The following is a 22,125-nucleotide window of genomic DNA, read 5'->3' on the forward strand; positions in this document are numbered from 1 at the left end:
AACCGCAGTAGTCAGTTCCTCCAGAGAGATGGGACCTCAAGAGTTTTGTCTGCAGAGCTCAGCTGAGGAAGCCCCTCCAGCAGTTCCTCCATACGGTCCTTCTTACAGTCCTCCTGGCTGTAGAGGGCGCTGTAGAAGGACACGGCATGCTGCCTCATCATCATCGGGTCGGTGGTCGAGGAGCCGTCAGAGAGGCGGAGACTGGTCATCTGCTTACTCTGAGAGATAGATCTCTCCAGGTTGAAGGAGGAGGTGGGAGCCTCCATGTCTCTAACTGTGGTGAACCTGTACCTGACCAGAGCTCCCTTAACTCTCTCATGGAGGAAAGAACCCAGCTCCTTCCTCTTCTGATGAAGGTTATCACTGCCAGTCGAGTTTGAAGCTAAAACACCGTCTTCCAGACCCTGAATTTCTTTTTCTAACTCACTGATGACCTTTTTAATTCTAGCTGTAGAGTGACTACTGTACTGTTGACAGAAGACCCTGATCTGGGCTTTACCCACTTCCCACCACTAAGGGACTGGAAATCTCCCTTCTTCCCCCTCCAAATCCCACAGAAGTCCTGGAAACTCGGGCAGAAGGAACTATCCTGCAGCCACTTGATATTAAAGTGCCAGTAAGAGCTGCACCTGGAGAAACCTGGAGGTCCAGGGTAACTAAGGGATGGTCAGTAAAACCTACAGGATAGATAAAACCGGTAAGTAACCTGTTTCTGGAACTGTCTGTTTGGTAAAACCTATCCAGCCTAGCTGCACTCCCAACCCCGCGGACAACCCTGACCCAGGTAAACTGCTTCTTCTGTGGGTTCTTAACCCTCCAGGCGTCTACCAGGCTCTGCTCTGATAACAACCTGGATGGAGCCGTGGATGACTGGAGGTTCTAGTCCCTTCCTGTCCAGAATGAAATGGACAGTTCCAGTCTCCCCCTATCACTACACACTCACTCTGATCACACTGCTTCAGGACAGTTCTGATTAAAAATGACCAGCCTGTTTGGAGCGTATACGTTAAGGAAACACAAAGAGATATTCTGAATTTCTGCCCTAACTACTGAAACTCTGCCTGGAACCAGCTCTGTGGTGGAGATGATGTTGACACTAAGAGCTGGAGAGAAAAGAACAGTGACTCCAGCCGAGAGGTTTGTTCCATGAGACAGAACGTACTGCCCTTTCCTCCACAAACCCCAGTCCACCTCCTTCTCTGCATCACCATGAGTTTCCTGCAGAAAATCTACATCTGAGCCCTTCTGGGTGTTTCTAAAACAACCGCTCTTCTCTGACCATCCCTCCATTTATGTTCAGGGAGCCCATCCTCACCTTCTGCATACGGGGGAGAGAGGAAAACATGACAGAAGTAGAAAGCAACAGAGGAAACATCACCCGGAGAGTTACCATGATTCTACTTAGGCAGTTTCAGTTGTTTGGTACCTTGGTCTTTACCGACTTTTAACTGTTTTCCAAAACTTGTCAAATGTTTACTCAGACGGAACCGTTTCTTTTCATCCAACAAGTCCACAGCAGCGTCCTCACGCTCTTACCAAACTTCTCCCCATCAGGGAAAGACTCAGACACTCGCACAGACTTCACAAAGGTTTCCTCCAGGAAATCATTCATTTCCTCCAAAGTAGAAAGATCCCCACTGGAAGATTGTGTTACAGATGTACAATCAGAGTCAGCATCATAATCCATGTTTTCTCCAGCATCAGTCAGAGGCTGCTTCAGTGACAGCAGAGAGCTGCTCATCCCTCCTGTCTTCATCTGGAACTTACCGTCCGAGTGACCGCTGTCCAGTTTGTTCCACCCTCTGCTGGGTTATCTCCCCTTCCTGACACCCAATGGGGTCTGCAGGAACCTCCACCTGTTGCTCCATCACACCCTGCTCCACCACACCCTGCTCCATCACACCCTGCTCCATTACACCCTGCTCCATCACACCCTGCTCTACCACAGGTTGCTCCATCACACCCTGCTCCACCACAGGTTGCTCCATCACAGGTTGCTCCATCACAGGTTGCTCCATCACAGGTTGCTCCATCACACCCTGCTACACCACACCCTGCTCCACCACACCCTGCTCCACCACAGGTTGCTCCACCACACCCTGCTCCATCACACCCTGCTCCACCACACCCTGCTCCACCACACCCTGCTCCACCACACCCTGCTCCACCACAGGTTGCTCCATCACACCCTGCTCCATCACACCCTGCTCCACCACAGGTTGCTCCATCACACCCTGCTCCACCACACCCTGCTCCACCACACCCTGCTCCATCACGCCCTGCTCCACCACACCCTGCTCCAACACGCCCTGCTCCATCACGCCCTGCTCCACCACACCCTGCTCCAACACACCCTGCTCCATTACACCCTGCTCCAACACACCCTGCTCCATCACACCCTGCTCCATCACGCCCTGCTCCACCACACCCTGCTCCATCACACCCTGCTCCATCACACCCTGCTCCATCACGCCCTGCTCCACCACACCCTGCTCCAACACACCCTGCTCCACCACACCCTGCTCCATTACACCCTGCTCCACCACACCCTGCTCCATCACGCCCTGCTCCACCACACCCTGCTCCAACACGCCCTGCTCCACCACACCCTGCTCCATCACGCCCTGCTCCATCACGCCCTGCTCCACCACGCCCTGCTCCACCACACCCTGCTCCAACACGCCCTGCTCCACCACACCCTGCTCCATCACGCCCTGCTCCATCACGCCCTGCTCCACCACGCCCTGCTCCACCACACCCTGCTCCACCACACCCTGCTCCACCACACCCTGCTCCATCACGCCCTGCTCCATTACACCCTGCTCCACCACACCCTGCTCCATCACGCCCTGCTCCACCACACCCTGCTCCATCACACCCTGCTCCATCACGCCCTGCTCCACCACACCCTGCTCCATCACACCCTGCTCCAACACGCCCTGCTCCACCACACCCTGCTCCACCACACCCTGCTCCATCACAGGTTGCTCCACCACACCCTGCTCCACCACACCCTGCTCCATCACACCCTGCTCCATCACACCCTGCTCCACCACGCCCTGCTCCACCACGCCCTGCTCCACCACACCCTGCTCCACCACACCCTGCTCCATCACAGGTTGCTCCACCACACCCTGCTCCACCACACCCTGCTCCATTACACCCTGCTCCATCACAGGTTGCTCCACCACACCCTGCTCCATCACACCCTGCTCCACCACACCCTGCTCCATCACACCCTGCTCCACCACACCCTGCTCCATCACAGGTTGCTCCACCACACCCTGCTCCATCACGCCCTGCTCCACCACACCCTGCTCCATCACAGGTTGCTCCACCACACCCTGCTCCATCACACCCTGCTCCACCACACCATGCTCCATCACACCCTGCTCCACCACACCCTGCTCCATCACGCCCTGCTCCACCACGCCCTGCTCCACCACACCCTGCTCCATCACACCCTGCTCCATCACACCCTGCTCCACCACACCCTGCTCCATCACGCCCTGCTCCACCACGCCCTGCTCCACCACACCCTGCTCCATCACGCCCTGCTCCACCACACCCTGCTCCAACACGCCCTGCTCCATCACGCCCTGCTCCACCACACCCTGCTCCAACACACCCTGCTCCACCACACCCTGCTCCATTACACCCTGCTCCACCACACCCTGCTCCATCACGCCCTGCTCCACCACACCCTGCTCCATCACACCCTGCTCCATCACGCCCTGCTCCACCACACCCTGCTCCATCACGCCCTGCTCCACCACACCCTGCTCCAACACGCCCTGCTCCATCACGCCCTGCTCCACCACACCCTGCTCCAACACACCCTGCTCCACCACACCCTGCTCCATTACACCCTGCTCCACCACACCCTGCTCCATCACGCCCTGCTCCACCACACCCTGCTCCATCACACCCTGCTCCATCACGCCCTGCTCCACCACACCCTGCTCCAACACGCCCTGCTCCACCACAGGTTGCTCACGATCCACAGCTGGCTCTTCAGCTGACTTCTTTGGGCAGAAAGATCCCCACACTTAAAACATTTCATGCTCCATGTACTAACATAGACCATGTAACGACATAGACATGTACCGACATAGACATGTACCGACATAGACATGTACCGACATAGTCATGTACCGACATAGACCTGTACTAACATAGACCATGTACCGACATAGTCATGTACCGACATAGACCTGTACTAACATAGACCATGTAACGACATAGACATGTACCGACATAGACATGTACCGACATAGACATGTACCGACATAGTCATGTACCGACATAGACCTGTACTAACATAGACCATGTACCGACATAGACATGTACCGACATAGTCATGTACCGACATAGACCTGTACTAACATAGACCATGTACCGACATAGACATGTACCGACATAGACATGTACCGACATAGACATGTACCGACATAGACCATGTACCGACATAGACATGTACCGACATAGACATGTACCGACATAGACCTGTACCGACATAGACATGTACCGACATAGACATGTACTAACATAGACCATGTACCGACATAGACATGTACCGACATAGACATGTACCGACATAGACATGTACCGACATAGACCTGTACCGACATAGTCATGTACCGACATAGACCTGCACTAACATAGACCATGTACCGACATAGACCTGTACCGACATAGACCTGCACTAACATAGACCATGTACCGACATAGACCTGTACCGACATAGTCATGTACCGACATAGACATGTACCGACATAGACATGTACCGACATAGACATGTACCGACATAGACCATGTACCGACATAGACATGTACCGACATAGACATGTACCGACATAGACCTGTACTAACATAGACCATGTACCGACATAGACCATGTACCGACATAGACATGTACCGACATAGACATGTACCGACATAGACATGTACCGACATAGACATGTACCGACATAGACCTGCACTAACATAGACCATGTACCGACATAGACATGTACCGACATAGACATGTACCGACATAGACATGTACCGACATAGACCATGTACCGACATAGACATGTACCGACATAGACATGTACCGACATAGACCTGTACTAACATAGACCATGTACCGACATAGACCATGTACCGACATAGACATGTACCGACATAGACATGTACCGACATAGACATGTACCGACATAGACATGTACCGACATAGACCTGCACTAACATAGACCATGTACCGACATAGACATGTACCGACATAGACATGTACCGACATAGACATGTACCGACATAGACCATGTACCGACATAGACATGTACCGACATAGACATGTACCGACATAGACCTGTACTAACATAGACCATGTACCGACATAGACCATGTACCGACATAGACATGTACCGACATAGACCTGTACTAACATAGACCATGTACCGACATAGACATGTACCGACATAGATCTGTACTAACATAGACCATGTACCGACATAGACCTGTACTAACATAGACCATGTACTAACATAGACCTGTACTAACATAGACATGTACTAACATAGACCATGTACCGACATAGACATGTACCGACATAGACATGTACCGACATAGACCTGTACTAACATAGACCATGTACTAACATAGACATGTACTAACATAGACCTGTACTAACATAGACCTGTACCAACATAGACCATGTACGAACATAGACCATGTACTAACATAGACCATGTACTAACATAGACCTGTACTAACATAGACCATGTACCGACATAGACATGTACCGACATAGACATGTACCGACATAGACATGTACTGACATAGACCTGTACTAACATAGACCATGTACTAACATAGACATGTACTAACATAGACCTGTACTAACATAGACCATGTACGAACATAGACCATGTACTAACATAGACCATGTACTAACATAGACATGTACAGACAGACATGTACCAACATAGACCTGTACTAACATAGACCATGTACTAACATAGACATGTACTAACATAGACCTGTACTAACATAGACCATTTACCGACATAGACATGTACCGACATAGACATGTACCGACATAGACCTGTACTAACATAGACCATGTACCGACATAGACATGTACCGACATAGACATGTACCGACATAGACCTGTACTAACATAGACCATGTACCGACATAGACATGTACTAACATAGACCTCTACTAACATAGACCATGTACCGACATAGACATGTACCGACATAGACATGTACTAACATAGACCTGTACTAACATAGACCATGTACCGACATAGACATGTACCGACATAGACCTGTACTAACATAGACCTGTACTAACATAGACCATGTACTAACATAGACATGTACTAACATAGACCTGTACTAACATAGACATATACTAACATAGACCATGTAATGACCGTCACCGTGCTTAACTCTGAAGGAAACCTCCAGAGACTGTGATGGAGAGGTTAGGAACATGAACACCTGCCTTCTTAGAGACTGAACATGTTTCAGCTTCTCTCTCTTACAGCCCAGACCGACCGAACGGAAAACATTTGCTATTTTACCGAAACGCTCCGGTGTCTCGTTAGGAATGAAGGGGGGAACCACGGAGATCGGGACCCGGCTCGACCCAGCCAAACCTGCAGGGAAAACCCCTCTGAGCGTGACGCCACTAACTATTAGATCAGTAACAAGCTGCTCTTCCTTCAGGAAAACCGCCACACCTTTATTCATTCTGGAGACAGAGAGACATGGAGAGAGAGAGATGGAGAGAGACGGAGAGAGACCTGAGACTTCCATTAATCCACTGGTTGAAGATGCGAGCAGCGTTACTCAGAGCAACGGGATCGTCCATCTGACAGGCGATGCCGAGCACCGTCTCCCTCAGCAGCCTGAAACCGGATTAACGTGGTGAGAGGATGAAGAGGATGAAGGAGATGATGGTTTGAGGCGTGTTTCAGACCTTTCCGTCTGCGTTCCTGTGTCCGTCCATCCCAGCTCGGACGAGATCTTCTGAACATGATCCCGAAACAGTTTCTGGAGAAGAATATTTTACGGGATGAAAAAATAAATCTGTTTATTTAAATGTTTTAGATGAAAAACAGAAAACAAATCCTTCCGTCCTCTGAACCATTTCGTCTAGTTCAGGGTGGCGGGACACTGGTCTCTCTCCCAGCAGTCACTGGGTCACAGGCCGTACACCTGGACCGGTCGCCGGTCCCTCACAACGCCACAGAACAAAATCAATCAGTCAAATAAAGAACTAAACAGAGAGAAATTAATTGTATGAAAGTAGAATATTTTAACATATTTGCGTGTGTATAAATATTTCTGTTCATTCGGTTTTCAATTTTTTTTTGTTTATTTAGAAAACTTTCAGCAGTCGGTTGATTCTTTTGAATAACTAAAAAAATTCTGCAAAAAAAGTTCCAGAATTACCTTTCACAATGAAAAATACAACTTTGAGAATAAATTCAGGTTTAAATAAAATTTGAAATTTTCGAAAATCTTTTAAAGATGATTTTACAGCAAAATCAACACTTTTTAAACTGAAACATGAATGACTTTATTTATTAACACAAAAGTGGGTTTTATGATCACCTGAAACTTCCTGTACACGTCCTCTGTGTTGGACAGCATGTCCCGAACGTAGGCGATGGAGGACGCCACGCGGTCCCACACGATGTAGTCTGATTCGTTGTTCAGGTACATGGTGAGATTGAAGGCGTTGCCATAATCCACAATGTCCGCCCTGATTGGTGCAGAGAAGACATCTAATCAACACATGAACATTCAGATGAGTTGTTTATGGGTAAATATTTACCTCGCAAGAGCAAAAACATCATCAATGAAGCTTGTTCGATCAGCTGCATCAAACTCCTGTTGAAGAAAGACAAACGTCCTCAGATCGTCTGTCCTGCAGGGTGATCTGCTCTAACATCAGCACACAAAGATTCTGCTCGCTGGTTAGTTAACAGCTTAGTGGTCCTGGTTTAACTGTCGGGGTCTTCAGCGTGTGGAGACGAGCATGGCTGTACCAGGCGGTTTGTCTGAAGGTGCTGGCTGATCATAGTCCACATCTGGTCGTCATGGTTGACTCTGTAGAAGCCGATGTGATCATTGTTGATCTTCAGCAGCCCGTCAGATGAAGGCAAGTAGTCCACGATGACTTGTTCTGAAAGGCGACATGAGAGCATCAGGGCGAGGTGCAGAGCAGAGAGGAAGACTTCAGTGTTCATGAAGACTTTAATGGTTTAAACAGTTGTTGAGTTGTTTGTACTTGGGGATAAACAAAGTGGTTTGTTGAGAGATTCAGTTTGAGGAGTTCCAGATGCTCTGCAGTGCAGCGTTCGCTGTGTGTCCAAAGCAACAGAAACTGGATCATCATGAAGTCTGCCTGAAACATGTTAAGTCAATGAAACATGAGGAAACTGTGCTTACACGATGTCTGGGCCAAAGTGTAAACGGGATGCCGTCTACCACATTGTGACACCTGATTGATCGGTTGATCGATCGATCATTTCTAAAGCTGTCACTCAAAACCTGCCATACGCCGGTTCTAGTCCACTTCTGGGGTTTCTAAAAACACGACTTGGCGGTAAAACGTCCCGACCTCCGCGCCAACTCTGACCCCGGCGTACGACAACATCTGGAGAAACGGGAAACGGCGACACCAAAGGCAGAAAATAAAAAGAAATCTGAGCCATTTGTTCCAAATGAAACGTAAACTTTCCCCCAGAATGTTGGACATTAACAGCATCTGCAGAAGAAGAGAAAAAGTTCCTCCAGCACGTAAAACGTCCAGCAGTAAAATGTTCTGAAACCAAGCAGTTCTACATGTTAGAAAAGCCACATCACACAGTTAATAAGTCGTACAGAAGCTGCCGTACTAATAAAGCTCTACATGAAGACCTGCAGGTAAAAGGAGGCGGTCGCCATGACAACAGCCCATCATCAGGCTGCTCAGGTGTTTCCTCCACCTGCAGATACAGAACATGAAGTGATGGTTGGATATAAAATGCTCCCCAACGTGGCTTATCTGTCCCTGCTGGTGGACATGGAACATGGAGACTCTGGACTCCAGTCCAGCACCTTCCAAAGGGAAGGGACTGACAGGTCGGGTCCGCTCCTTTTCCCAACCCAGAGCAGAGGAACAGAACGATGTTCTCCACAGCCAGACGTGGTGTAGCGGCCATCGGGCAGATGGAGGCAGGTGGAGGTGCCTCCATGCCCAGGAGGAAACCTGTTGTACAGCTGCAGATGTCTGCAGATAGTGGAGACGCTACATAACATGCTACTAAATGGTAACGTGTCCCGTTCAGCTGCGACCAGCGCTGTTGTCCCCGACCTCCAACCATCATGTTGGAACCAAACTGCTGACAAACGTCTAGAAGTGATGCAACACATCAGAGGTGGACAATTCTCATGTCTCCGTCTCCTGCACCTCCTCCTCTGCCAGGACACGCCTGCTGGGGGGACAAGGTGGACCAAGATGTCCTCTCTCCCTACATTTTATTGTCTGACGACTTTATTTGTCCTTCCTGGATAAGTCCGGTGGTCTGATGAGACGCTGACAGCATCTGTCCCCTGCTGACCTCCTCTGTCTTTCTGCTGGTGCTGATGTCCATCCCGTCTCCACCAGATAAAATACTTTTACATTTTACAACTTTATCTGTTGGAATTTCTTCCTCATTTTCCAGAAAATTCCTCTTTTTTCCTGCAGAACCGTCATGGAAATGAGATGGGTTCATATTTATCAGGGCGTCGGCCTGACCTTTTATGGCCAACATGTGGGCGTGGCCAGATGTTTCCTCACCGTGTTAAACTTCCTGTTGATCCTGATTTATGGAGGAAACAGGCGGGGGACGTGCTGCTGTAGAAACGTGGAAGGTTCTCTGTTCTCCGTACGGACGCTACCTGGAGGTATGTTGCAGGTTTATAAATGGGGCCCAGGTCTGGGTCCAGGTTCTAGTCTAGATCCAGATACCTTAGCTTACTTTGACAAAGATGCACCAACCAAAGTCATTGCAGATACAGACCCAGTATGTTTGGTGCAGTGCTGGTTCAGAAACAGGAAGAAGAAGTGCCAGTGTGTTATGGGAGTCTTAGCCTGACATCCTGACAGCGCAGGTACTCTCAGACAGAAAGAGAAGCCCTAGCACTAGTGTGTGTCATGTGAAAGACTATATTTATACGTATATGGTTGAAAGTTTGACTTAATCACAGACCACAAGCTGCTAGAGGTCATATACAGTCAGAGGTCGCAACCATGTGCACAGGGGTGAGTTCTCAGATTGCAACCGTATGACTTTATGGTAACACATGTTTCTGGATAATTTAACATTCATTGTCAAGACTGTTGTCAGACATATTGTCAGGGGAGATACACAAACATGACTCAGAGAAGTACGTGAGATTCATTGCAAAAAATGCAACTCCAAAAGCTCTCACCACCATAAAGGTTGAAGAAGCCTCTTCTTCTGACTTAGAGGTAGCAGAAGTATGCGGAGCGATGGAAAATGGACATTTTGACAGATGCAAAACATATGAATCCATTGAAAAGGACTTGTGTCTGATAGGATACATAGTTTTATGGGGAACTCACATTGCATTGCCAGGAAAACTTAGTGCTTTCACTAACTCATGAAGGACACTTAGGAATAGTGGGAAAACCTCTCAGAATAAAAGTATGGTGGCCTGGCATGGACAAAGCTGCAGAGGAACACTGTAAAGCAGTGTTTCTCAATTCTGGTCCGCAGGCCTGCCTTGTATGTTTTATAGACAACTCTACTTTAACACACCTGAATGAAATAAAAGCTCATTACTTAAGCTCAGAACTTAATAAGGAAGTTCAATAATCTTACTCAGGTTCTTTGGAGGAGGAACGGGTCTAAAACATGCAGGGCAGGGGGGACTGAGGACTGGATTTGAGAAACACTGTAAAGCATGTCATGGACTTTAAATAGTAGCCAGACCTGATCCACCCAAACAGCTGAGGAGTACATGCTTGCTGGTGGGAACTTGGAAAGATGTTGCTGTAGCCATACTTGGACCACTGCCTTTGAATCATTCCATGCTCATACTGGTAGATATTACAGTAGGTATTATGAGTATGATGTAACAACGTCCACAACAGCAGAAAAAGTCGTTGACTCCACCGACTGTATGTTCAGGACACATGAACTGCCGGTTACCATCAGATCAGATAATGGTCCGCAGTTCAAATCGATCTTGTTCAGAGAATACTGTGAAACTAAGAAAAACTGTGGCTAGACCCCAGACGGTGAGGAAAACACCAAAGAAGTTCCATAATTTTGTGGTGAAAAAAATCAAACTGAAAAAAATGAGTGGTGTTATAAAAATTAATAATGAATAAAATGGATGACTAAAAATGAATTGGTTGGGAAAAAGGGAAAAAGAGGATGTAAACAAAACAAAATTATGTCAAGGTAAACTTTAATTCTAAGTAAAAGAGGGATGCCATGTGATGTAACGTGACTACGTGATGACTAATGAGCGGGAATGTGATGAGAACATTGATGTTGCAGTGTGTTGTTCAGCTGCACTGTTCATAAAACAAGGAAAAGGAGACGGTTTATGTCCTGATTGTCCTGATGTGGCTGACCTAATTAAATAGTAAAGTTGGTTCACATCAGTAGGAACACTGAAACTGTGGCCATGTCCTGAACCCTCCAACTTTAATGCAACTACCAACATTCTGGATGTGGTATCATGTTTTATGAACAATTGTGAGAGATGCAGTGGTGTGTATTTGTAATTTTCCAATCATTTGCATTGTTTATTATCCACTCTGAAAGTTGAAGCTGCCGTGTAGGACCACCATATCCCTTACCTGCTGTATTAGATGTGAAATGCGGCCAGACTGGGATTGACGAAGCAGCAAGACTATGATGTCACACTCCTGTGCCGCTCAGGATTGCCAATTCAAAGTGAACTTTGCACCACTTTTTGATGTGAAACAGCAATGTCCTTTTTATTTTGTTTTTATATATTTCATAGCACAGGCAGTGTTGATGGTAAAAATGAAATGCCGCTTCGATGATCTATTATTTTTATTTATGAATCAAAAATGCAGGTACGTTCTGACAATGGAAAAGCATTTCCTCGATTGCATTTTCATTTGGATTATAGTATGCATCGCTTCCATACTTTCTTCACAGGAATTCATAGCTAAAATACATTAGGCTAACAAGTTTGTCACATTTCAACTTTTGTATTCAATGATGGTGATGCAACATGGCAGCCGTCTGTTGGGTGTGCCGCCTCCTGTGTATTTATAAATAACCACTCTAAGGTACAAGGGTTAGTCTTTGCTAGTAAATCGCCAAATGAGTTCAAAACTGGATTTTTAAAGTTTCTGAGACAAACTTTAAATGAGAAAAAATGTAGAATAATAACCAGGTGATGGCTGTAAAATTACTTGTCTAAGTTTTATTTTGTGGCAAAAGTATTTACAACTTTCATTCATTCATTCATTTTCTGAACCGCTTAATCGAATTCAGGGTGGCGGGGAAGCTGGAGCCTATCCCAGCTGGCTTCGGGCGACAGGCAGGGTACACCCTGGACAGCTCGCCAGTCCATCGCAGGGTATTTACAACTTCTACAATGAATATTGGCTTTTTATATTAGTATGATTGGGGGTGTGGGTGGGGGATGTGCGTCTTGGGTTAAAGTTGACTCAGAAATTAAGTGTTTCTGGAACATCTTGAAAGGGCGATAACAAATCTAAAGAGGGTTAACCTCCAATAAACAAAAGTGAAATGCTTTGAAATGTGCAGATTATTATAAATAAATAATATTTTACCTGCAGAGTTCCTATCAAACATGGTCAGCATGGTTTTGTCATTATGAGTCGAGTGCCACTGTACGGGAATTGTCCACTTGTATCTGTAAAATAAACAGTCTTCATCAATAACAATACTGGTTTACACTAAAATACACACAAAAGCAGGTATTCACCATTTTCAAGTAGAAATGGTTAATTCTACTAAAACGGGGTAAAATATGACTAGCCTGTTAGAAAAACCAGCATAGACCAGATACAGCGATGCTGGTCTAAGCTGGATTTTCTAGCATGGTTGACGGGATGAATGAGATCTCATGAAACCATAAAACATCCCAACAAGTTTAAAGTGAAATGAATGGATGTAAGTGGTGTTTTACATCCATTCTAACCTCAAACTGAGCAACAGTCAGTGGACGACATGCTCACTGAACCACTGAACACATCTGAAATAAAAACAGCACCAGGTCAGCAGACAGAATTCTGCTTGTTGTTTCAGCATAAGGAGCTAGCTGACCTTTGAACTTCTGGTTCCATTTGATGGATAATGTGTTTTTTTTTCACTCTGAGGATGCAACCAAATGAACCAGTCTTTCTGACGTCACTTACGCAAAGGGTGAAGGAGGATGTGTGGCATCACCATTGGGGTCCAGGAGGAAACGCTTTTGTTTAATTTTAGCGTCTGTTGTGGAGACTGACAGATCTATGACAGGATAACCCATCTGTTTGGTCCATGTGTCCATTACATCTGCAACAGGTAGGCCACTCACCTGAAGACAGGACAGACACATATGCAGCTATATTACAGGTGGATTGTTTCTACTTGTTTCATGTTGCGTTGGCATCAGGCTTTCTGGCTTTATACATCAGTACAACTGTGTTCCGATCCAACAACATGAATTTTACCGGTTTTGACTGAAAAAAATATTAAATTGGTGTAATCATGAAGGCCAGCTTTATTGTGTATTGTTATTGCTCTTTTCTGCAAAGTGAAAACTGTGTGTTATGTGGTTTTGCAGGCATTACCCAGATCTCATCACAGAAGGGGAAAATCAGTGTGCAGCACAGATTATTCATAGATGTAAAGTTAAAGTGTCTGAATTTGATCAAGACTACAATGCTTTGAGATATTTTAGATCTTGGTTCGCCTGTAGTTTCCAAATAATTTTTTTTTTCTATTATTACTCCCCCGAAAGGTGTTTTCATACACTCCAAGTTAGGGGTCAGTAACCAATGGTTTTTGAGCCAGAAATGGTTCTTTTGATGACTGCATATGGCTCTCAGATCAATCCTCTAAAAAAAAGTAACATATATATTAAAAACACAAAACATTCACATGCATTTTGATACATCCATCCTTTTCCACAATTCGTTGTCATTGTTGTGAGCCTCCTGATACAGGATGCTCTTTTTTATTGGAGAATGCAAGAAATATACATTGTGACGTCAAGGAGTAAACTTCCTTCCTTTTAATTTACGTTCTCTAGCTAACTAATGCAGAGCAAAACCTTTTAACAAAGAAGATAGCTGAAAGAAAAAAAACAACCCTACCCTAACCCATTCACATGTGGCAAGTTTGCCAAAACATTCATACCTGATGTCTCCAATTAACTTTTTGATGATTTTTATAATGAAGATAAGATAATCAAATGAATCAAAGACGTGCCTGTAAACAAATTCATTCACAATTTTATCGTGATGGCAAATCAAGTGGAGGACCTAAATTCAGGCATTCTGCTCCCTCACTTTGGATGAGTTGACAGACGTAATTTATTCCAGTTTAGTGTGACTGCAAGGTATGCTGCCGGTGACACGCTGTGGGAGGAAGCCATAAATGGTAAATGGTAAATGGACTTGTACTTCTATAGCGCTTTTCTAGTCATACAGACCACTCAAAGTGCTTTACACTACTTGTCACATTCACCCATTCACACACACACTCACTCACTCAACACACTCATACCCCGATAGGCACATCGGGGGGCAGTTTGGGGTTCAGTGTCTTGCCCTAGGACACTTCGGCATTTCAGGAGAAGCCTGGAATCAATCCCCCAACTTACCAGTTGAAGGACAACTGCTCTTCCTCCTGAGCTACAGCCGCCCCATAGACTGTATATGGATGGATGGAGCCTCCGTGACATCACCCGTAGGTTTCTGAAGAGCCGTCTTGGCAGGGGCATGCAAGTTGTCTAGTCCAAAAAATACAACAGCGGCTGTAGCTCAGGAGGAAGAGCAGTTCAACTTGAAAGTTGGGGTACAACTTTATACTGATGTATAAAGCATTGAGTCGACTACAGTACATTAGACTAGTCTAGATGAGACTAGGCAACACAAGACTAGACCAGACAAAACTACAGTCAGACTTGACGAGATGAGACTAGACTAACCAGACTAGACAAAACATTTGACTAAACTAGACCGGAGTAAACTACATTAAACTAGATGACATACGCCCAGACTAGACTACATTACAGTAGACAAGAACATATTACACTAGACCAGACGAGATTAAATTAGACGAGACAAGACTGCCTTAGACTACACTACACTAAAATGCATTAGACTAGACTAGACCAGAGTAGACTACATCAGACTAGAACAGACCAGACTACACTACATAAAACTAGTCTAGACGAGACTAGATAGGGCAAGATCACAATACATTAGACCAGACTAAACCAGAAGAGACTAGACTACATTAGACTTGATTAAATGAGAGTACACTACACTACTGTAGGCAAGACCATGTTAAACTAAACTAGACCAGACAAGACTACATCAGAGTAGACTAGACCAGACAAGACTGGACAGAAGTAGAGTACATTAGACAAAACCAGATGGGTAGACTACACTAGACTAGAAACAAAAACATATTAGACTTAACTAGACTGGACTAGACTACCTTAAACTAGGTGAGACAAGACCAGACTAGACTACATTAGAATAGAAAAGGCAAGACTAGATTAGACTAGTGCAGAATACAATAAACAAGACTAAGCCATACAAGACTAATTTTCATTGGATTGCGCTGTCTGATGGCAACAAACTGTAGTAGCTCTGGCTTGCTATCTTGATTTGTTTTTAAAAGTACAAACTATCTTGGAGTTCAGCTGGACAACAAACTGGACTGGAAATGCAACACTGACTACATCTACAAGAAAGGTCAGAGCAGACTGTACTTCTTAAGGAAGCTGAGATAGTTTAACGTCTGCACCAAGATGTTGCATATCTTCTATAAGTCTGTTGTGGAGAGTGCAGTCAGCTTTGCAGCATCTGCTGGGGTAGTAGCATCAGAACCAGAGACTTGAAGAGAATCAACAAACTGATCCAGAAAGCTGCTTCTGTGCTTGGAGTAACTCTGGAGCCGCTGGAGCTGATTGTCCAAAGAAGAATGCTGCACAAGCTGATGAAGATGATGGAGGATTCTTCACACCCTCTCCACAACACAGTGATGAAACAACAAAGTGTGTTCAGTGAGAGGCTTCTTCAGGTCCGATGTAAGACTGAAAGATACAGAAGATCATTCCTGCCAGCAGCCATCAGCCTCCAGAACAAGACCTCCTCTAGTTATTATTATTATATACTACAGTATTTCCCTTTGGGGATTAATAAAGTATTTTTAATTTCATTAGACTAGACTACAGTAGACTAGACTAGATGAGACTAGACTACGTCAGACTAGACCATCTTCATTATGTTAAAGGATCTTGTAGAACATCGAGGAAGTGTGTAAACGTACTTCAGTTAGAGAAGCCCAGAAGTCGGCGGTCTTGGCGTTTTGGAAATAAAAGTCCTTCAGATATTTCTGGTGAGAAAAAACAAAAGTCATGTGGTTACATGACTGAGAGAAAAAGCTATATGGCTGACATCTACTGCCATCCTCTCTACTCACCCGACAGCCGTCCCTGAAGGCGTCTCTACCCATCCAGGCCTCCAGCATCCTGAGAACTGAGGCTCCCTGGACAACAGATTAAATTACACACTGTTCCCTTGAGGCTCAGATGATGCTGCATTTCCCATTTCCTACCTTGCTGTATGAGATTGCATCGAAAACCGATGTGATTTCTGCTGGGCTCGACACATCCACAATGATTGGATGAGAGGAGAGGAGGGCGTCGTTGACCATGACTGGAAGCACATCTCCGATGATCATAATGTCTCGCTGAAAACCAAAGAAAATCTCAGTGATGGTTTTAATTTTCCGGGTAAAATATTGGAAAACCATGTCTAAGTTTCAAACACGAGTTCTCAGTAGAGGGAAACCTAACATGCAGAATCACAAAAAAAGAAAAAAAACCAAAAAACATACCAAACCCTGTAAAACACGGATGGTACATATTTATCTGCTTAAAAACCCACCATGGTCCAGGACGGTTCGGCCTTCTCCACACCGATGTACTCAAAGAAACTGGCAAAGCCTTCGTTCAGCCAGAGATCATCCCACCAGTCCATGGTGACAATGTTGCCAAACCACTAGAAAAAGTCAAACATGAAGGTTTTAACCAGACTGAATTCCTCAGTCTGGTTGATCAGATTGACAGCGAAATAACATTTAGTTTAGTTTCCTCAGAGGAGTGGGGGCTGCTGTAGGTCCTGCCCCCAACCAGGGGCTCTCTCTATAGTCTCACACAGCATTAGTCATAGCATCAATCCCAATATCAGTTTCAGCACCGGTCCCTGTATAAGTCCAGTATCAGCTATAGACCCAGCCTCAGTCCCGCCATCAGTCCCAGTATCATTTCCAGCATCAGTGCCAGTATCATTCCCAGCATCAATCCCAGACCCGGTATCATTCCCAGTATCAGTACCAGCATCAATCCCAGTATCATTCCCAGCATCAATCCCAGTATCAGTCCCAGCATCAATCCTAGACCCAGTATCATTCCCAGTATCAGTACCAGTATCATTTCCAGCATCAGTTCAAGTATCATTCCCAGCATCAATCCCAGTATCATTCCCAGCATCAATCCCAGACCCAGTATCATTCCCAGCATCAATCCCAGACCCAGTATCATTCCCAGCATCAATCCCAGCATCAATCCCAGACCCAGTATCATTCCCAGCATCAATCCCAGTATCATTCCCAGCATCAATCCCAGACCCAGTATCATTCCCAGCATCAATCCCAGCATCAATCCCAGACCCAGTATCATTCCCAGCATCAATCCCAGACCCAGTATCATTCCCAGCATCAATCCCAGTATCATTCCCAGCATCAATCCCAGACCCAGTATCATTCCCAGCATCAATCCCAGCATCAATCCCAGACCCAGTATCATTCCCAGTATCAGTACCAGTATCATTTCCAGCATCAGTTCAAGTATCATTCCCAGCATCAATCCCAGTATCATTCCCAGCATCAATCCCAGACCCAGTATCATTCCCAGCATCAATCCCAGACCCAGTATCATTCCCAGCATCAATCCCAGCATCAATCCCAGACCCAGTATCATTCCCAGCATCAATCCCAGTATCATTCCCAGCATCAATCCCAGACCCAGTATCATTCCCAGCATCAATCCCAGCATCAATCCCAGACCCAGTATCATTCCCAGCATCAATCCCAGACCCAGTATCATTCCCAGCATCATTCCCAGCATCATTCCCAGCATCAATCCCAGACCCAGTATCATTCCCAGCATCAATCCCAGCATCAATCCCAGTATCATTCCCAGCATCAATCCCAGACCCAGTATCATTCCCAGCATCAATCCCAGCATCAATCCCAGACCCAGTATCATTCCCAGCATCAATCCCAGACCCAGTATCATTCCCAGCATCAATCCCAGTATCATTCCCAGCATCAATCCCAGACCCAGTATCATTCCCAGCATCAATCCCAGACCCAGTATCATTCCCAGCATCAATCCCAGCATCAATCCCAGACCCAGTATCATTCCCAGCATCAATCCCAGCATCAATCCCAGACCCAGTATCATTCCCAGCATCAATCCCAGTATCATTCCCAGCATCAATCCCAGACCCAGTATCATTCCCAGCATCAATCCCAGTATCATTCCCAGCATCAATCCCAGACCCAGTATCATTCCCAGCATCAATCCCAGCATCAATCCCAGACCCAGTATAATTCCCAGCATCAATCCCAGACCCAGTATCATTCCCAGCATCAGTACCAGTATCATTTCCAGCATCAGTTCAAGTATCATTCCCAGCATCAATCCCAGTATCATTCCCAGCATCAATCCCAGACCCAGTATCATTCCCAGCATCAATCCCAGCATCAATCCCAGACCCAGTATCATTCCCAGCATCAGTACCAGTATCATTCCCAGCATCAGTGCTAGTATCATTCCCAGCATCAGTGCTAGTATCATTCCCAGAGGGATAACCAGCAGGACCATCAGGAACTGGACTGGTCCATCCTTCCTGGAATCTTATCAGGTCATAAAACTTTACAGAGCAGACGTCGTATCTTAGCAGGAAATATCTGATGAAGCGAATGGAACATCTCCTCATAAAACCTTGAACAGACACGGGAAATGTTTATTAACCCTTCTGGAGTGATTGTTCCAGTATGGAAGGCTGGAATGTGAGTTAAATACCATCCAGCCACCAATGCTTCCTATATTGCATCAATAATAATTCTAATAGTTATCAATTGGAATGTGACATACAACAAACACGTCATCGTGTAAAGAAACAGGATTAAAAAAAAAAAAAAAAAACCTCATCTATTGGAATAAAGTCTTAATAAGCAAACGCTGGCGCTTGTGTCATCTCATCACAGCTGATGAAATGATGAATTAAAGGCACAGTCCACCTGTTATACCATTCCTATGAAACTTTTTATCCAAGTCATCAGAAACACGGAAACCTGGAATATTGCAGAAACAAGCGGGACTCAGTATTTAATCAGGAAAGATTTTATTGACCCAGACGTCAGTAAATTTGCTACAGTTTAACCAGAACTAGTCATACACCCAGTACACCCAGATTACCTGGTGTACTGGATGAACAAAACCGATAAGATGTCACTATAAGTCTCTTGTAAAAACCAACCTCCAAAAGTCAGGCTCCAGGAGCCCGGCATATCTGATAGGGCAAGCAACACAAATAAACAAACAAAACAAATAAACAAAAGTAGTTAGTCCTTCCAGCTGATACTCCATATGCCCTGTAAGGCCAAACAGAATAACTCCTAAAGACAAAACTAAAACCTAAACCCAAAACCAGCACAGCAGGAAATGGTGACAAAGACCATCCAGCAACTGGAACATAAAAACACTTACCATGCTCACTGTCAGTATGAGGTTTACCTCATCACCAGCCTCAAAAACACCTGGCACCTCCTCTCACCTCCTCCTTTATAAACCCAGAGTGGCAGCTCCAACCACCAGGTGGAGCTGTTGTTCAAAACTGAGCTGTTTGTTCCAAAAATTCATGTTTAAAGTTCATACTGGTTAAAATGTCACATATTAACTGTGAGATAGTGTGTAATTACTGATTAAACAAATAAATATTGCAGTGACACACGTGTGTCATAGTTGGTTTAGGAATCGGTGAGGTTTTAGGGACCAGGAAGATTTCCTGATAATGATTGGCTGGTTTAGATCCATTACAGCTGCTCTTACTCTTATTAAATTGGGTCCAGTGTTAGATGAAGGGGCCCGCCGGAACCGTGTGATCCCGGCACGTCTACAGCTGTTGGACAGTATCATTAAAATGAAAACCCAGTACACAAAGTTTCCTGCACTGTATGGGACGTTAAAAGGCAGTTTGCAGGAATCTTCACATAGAATCACTGCGAATGACTGCACTTATACTGCTGGAAGGGCACTGTTGTGTTTGTTACCATAAACCTGTATTCTATTCATATGCAAGTCATATGCGACACTGACATGTACATGTTATAATGACTCATCTCGTCTAAATCTGCTCTTCTTCCTCACCTCTTCATCTTTCTGCTTGTTTCTTAAAGCTCATCTGACATCAAGTTGTTTTTTCTCCCATTTGTATCCCGTAAAGATGGAAAATCTGGCTTTTAATCCAGACTAGCCTCTTCATATCCATACTGTACCTGTTTCTACCTCATCTGTCACCAATGGACCATTAGATAACCCTGAATTGAAACTTCTTTAACAACAGACTGCTAGCGAGAACACTCAGAAATATGAGCACATTTTCTAGAGCTGCACTCCTCAAACTGACTCTGTAACCTATAGAAATTCATTTACTGCGACGCTGCTGATAATCTGGGCAACCAGAAACAAGTCTAGGAAAGTGGCAATGAACCATCAATGAGCCAATGTCGTTAAACCTCACAGAGGTTTCAGTATGAAGATGAAAACCTTCCGTTCATAATTTAACGGCCAAAACTTGTTCAGTGATTATGGTTGAATGTGGCTGCAACCAGAAAGATGCCAGCGCTTCATAATCTGCTCCTTGTGGTGGATTCAAGGAAATAAATCCTCCAGAAAAAGCAGTTTGTCATGTAATAATTCAGATGAGTTTTACCTGATGGACCAGCTCGTGGGCGATGACACTGGCAACTCGCTGCTTGTTGTAGGAAGATGACTCGTTCTCGTCATACAGCAGGTTGGTCTCTCTGTAGGTGATGAGACCCCAGTTCTCCATGGCACCAGTGCCAAAGTCAGGGATGGCTATCTTATCTGGATCAGAGCAGAGTTATTACCAATCTGCCTTTTATTCCAGCGCTACCTCAGACCACAACAGACTCCATGCCAAGTTTCTCCAAGAAGATTTTAAGACCCTAAAGCGTTTTATGGGTTAGAAATTCTGATACATCATAATGTAGACCAGCATTTGAATTACAAACCAAGCCTTGTGCTTACACCACCTGTACACACATAAACAATAATGTAGGATTAATGTTTTTCAAACTAGTAATGATAATAAAAGCATGATCGTAATTAGATATATAGTCCAAGCTTGTAATTGTATAAGATTATTAATGGAAGCCTTAGACCTCATATTAGCATTCAGTTAGAAACAACTAGATGCTGCCTGTGTGTTTGTGTAGACATATTACTAAAAAGATACAGAATGCATCATGTGAAGAATTTAAGATACTGAATGAAAATAGATGGATGGACGAACAACCACACAGCATTTTAATATTATTTTCGGGGGATCTCGCTGGATCCCCAACATTTAAGGACTTTGCTACAGTTTTAGCTCCCAGATCTCCTTTATACCACCTTATGCAGTAAATATTGTACTCCCCCTTTCCAACACACCATAATGCAGACACTGAGGGATGCTTTTTCCTCTTCTGTGTTGCCTCGCAATAAGAGCTCATCTGACAGATATCTAAGCCATTTTGCTGAGTTTCTT

General features: G+C 45.2%; 1 protein-coding gene across 1 annotated transcript in view; it reads right to left on the bottom strand.

Annotated features, from left to right (window-relative positions):
- The window catches only part of enpep (glutamyl aminopeptidase), a gene marked incomplete at its 5' end in the record, with an annotated part of 50,089 nt that overhangs the window by 18,108 nt on the left and 9,856 nt on the right, over nucleotides 1–22,125 (bottom strand). Inside the window, 12 exons of the mRNA XM_079262784.1 lie at nucleotides 6,794–6,898; nucleotides 6,970–7,043; nucleotides 7,608–7,758; nucleotides 7,831–7,886; nucleotides 8,045–8,181; nucleotides 12,832–12,914; nucleotides 13,420–13,580; nucleotides 16,550–16,615; nucleotides 16,703–16,768; nucleotides 16,838–16,972; nucleotides 17,170–17,283; nucleotides 21,286–21,440. Coding sequence (XP_079118910.1) covers nucleotides 6,794–6,898; nucleotides 6,970–7,043; nucleotides 7,608–7,758; nucleotides 7,831–7,886; nucleotides 8,045–8,181; nucleotides 12,832–12,914; nucleotides 13,420–13,580; nucleotides 16,550–16,615; nucleotides 16,703–16,768; nucleotides 16,838–16,972; nucleotides 17,170–17,283; nucleotides 21,286–21,440 — 1,303 coding nt within the window. The remainder of the gene's footprint in view (nucleotides 1–6,793; nucleotides 6,899–6,969; nucleotides 7,044–7,607; nucleotides 7,759–7,830; nucleotides 7,887–8,044; nucleotides 8,182–12,831; nucleotides 12,915–13,419; nucleotides 13,581–16,549; nucleotides 16,616–16,702; nucleotides 16,769–16,837; nucleotides 16,973–17,169; nucleotides 17,284–21,285; nucleotides 21,441–22,125) is intronic.

This window comes from Telmatherina bonti, assembly GCF_933228915.1.
Source record: "Telmatherina bonti genome assembly, chromosome: 22".
NCBI lineage: Eukaryota > Metazoa > Chordata > Actinopteri > Atheriniformes > Telmatherinidae > Telmatherina > Telmatherina bonti.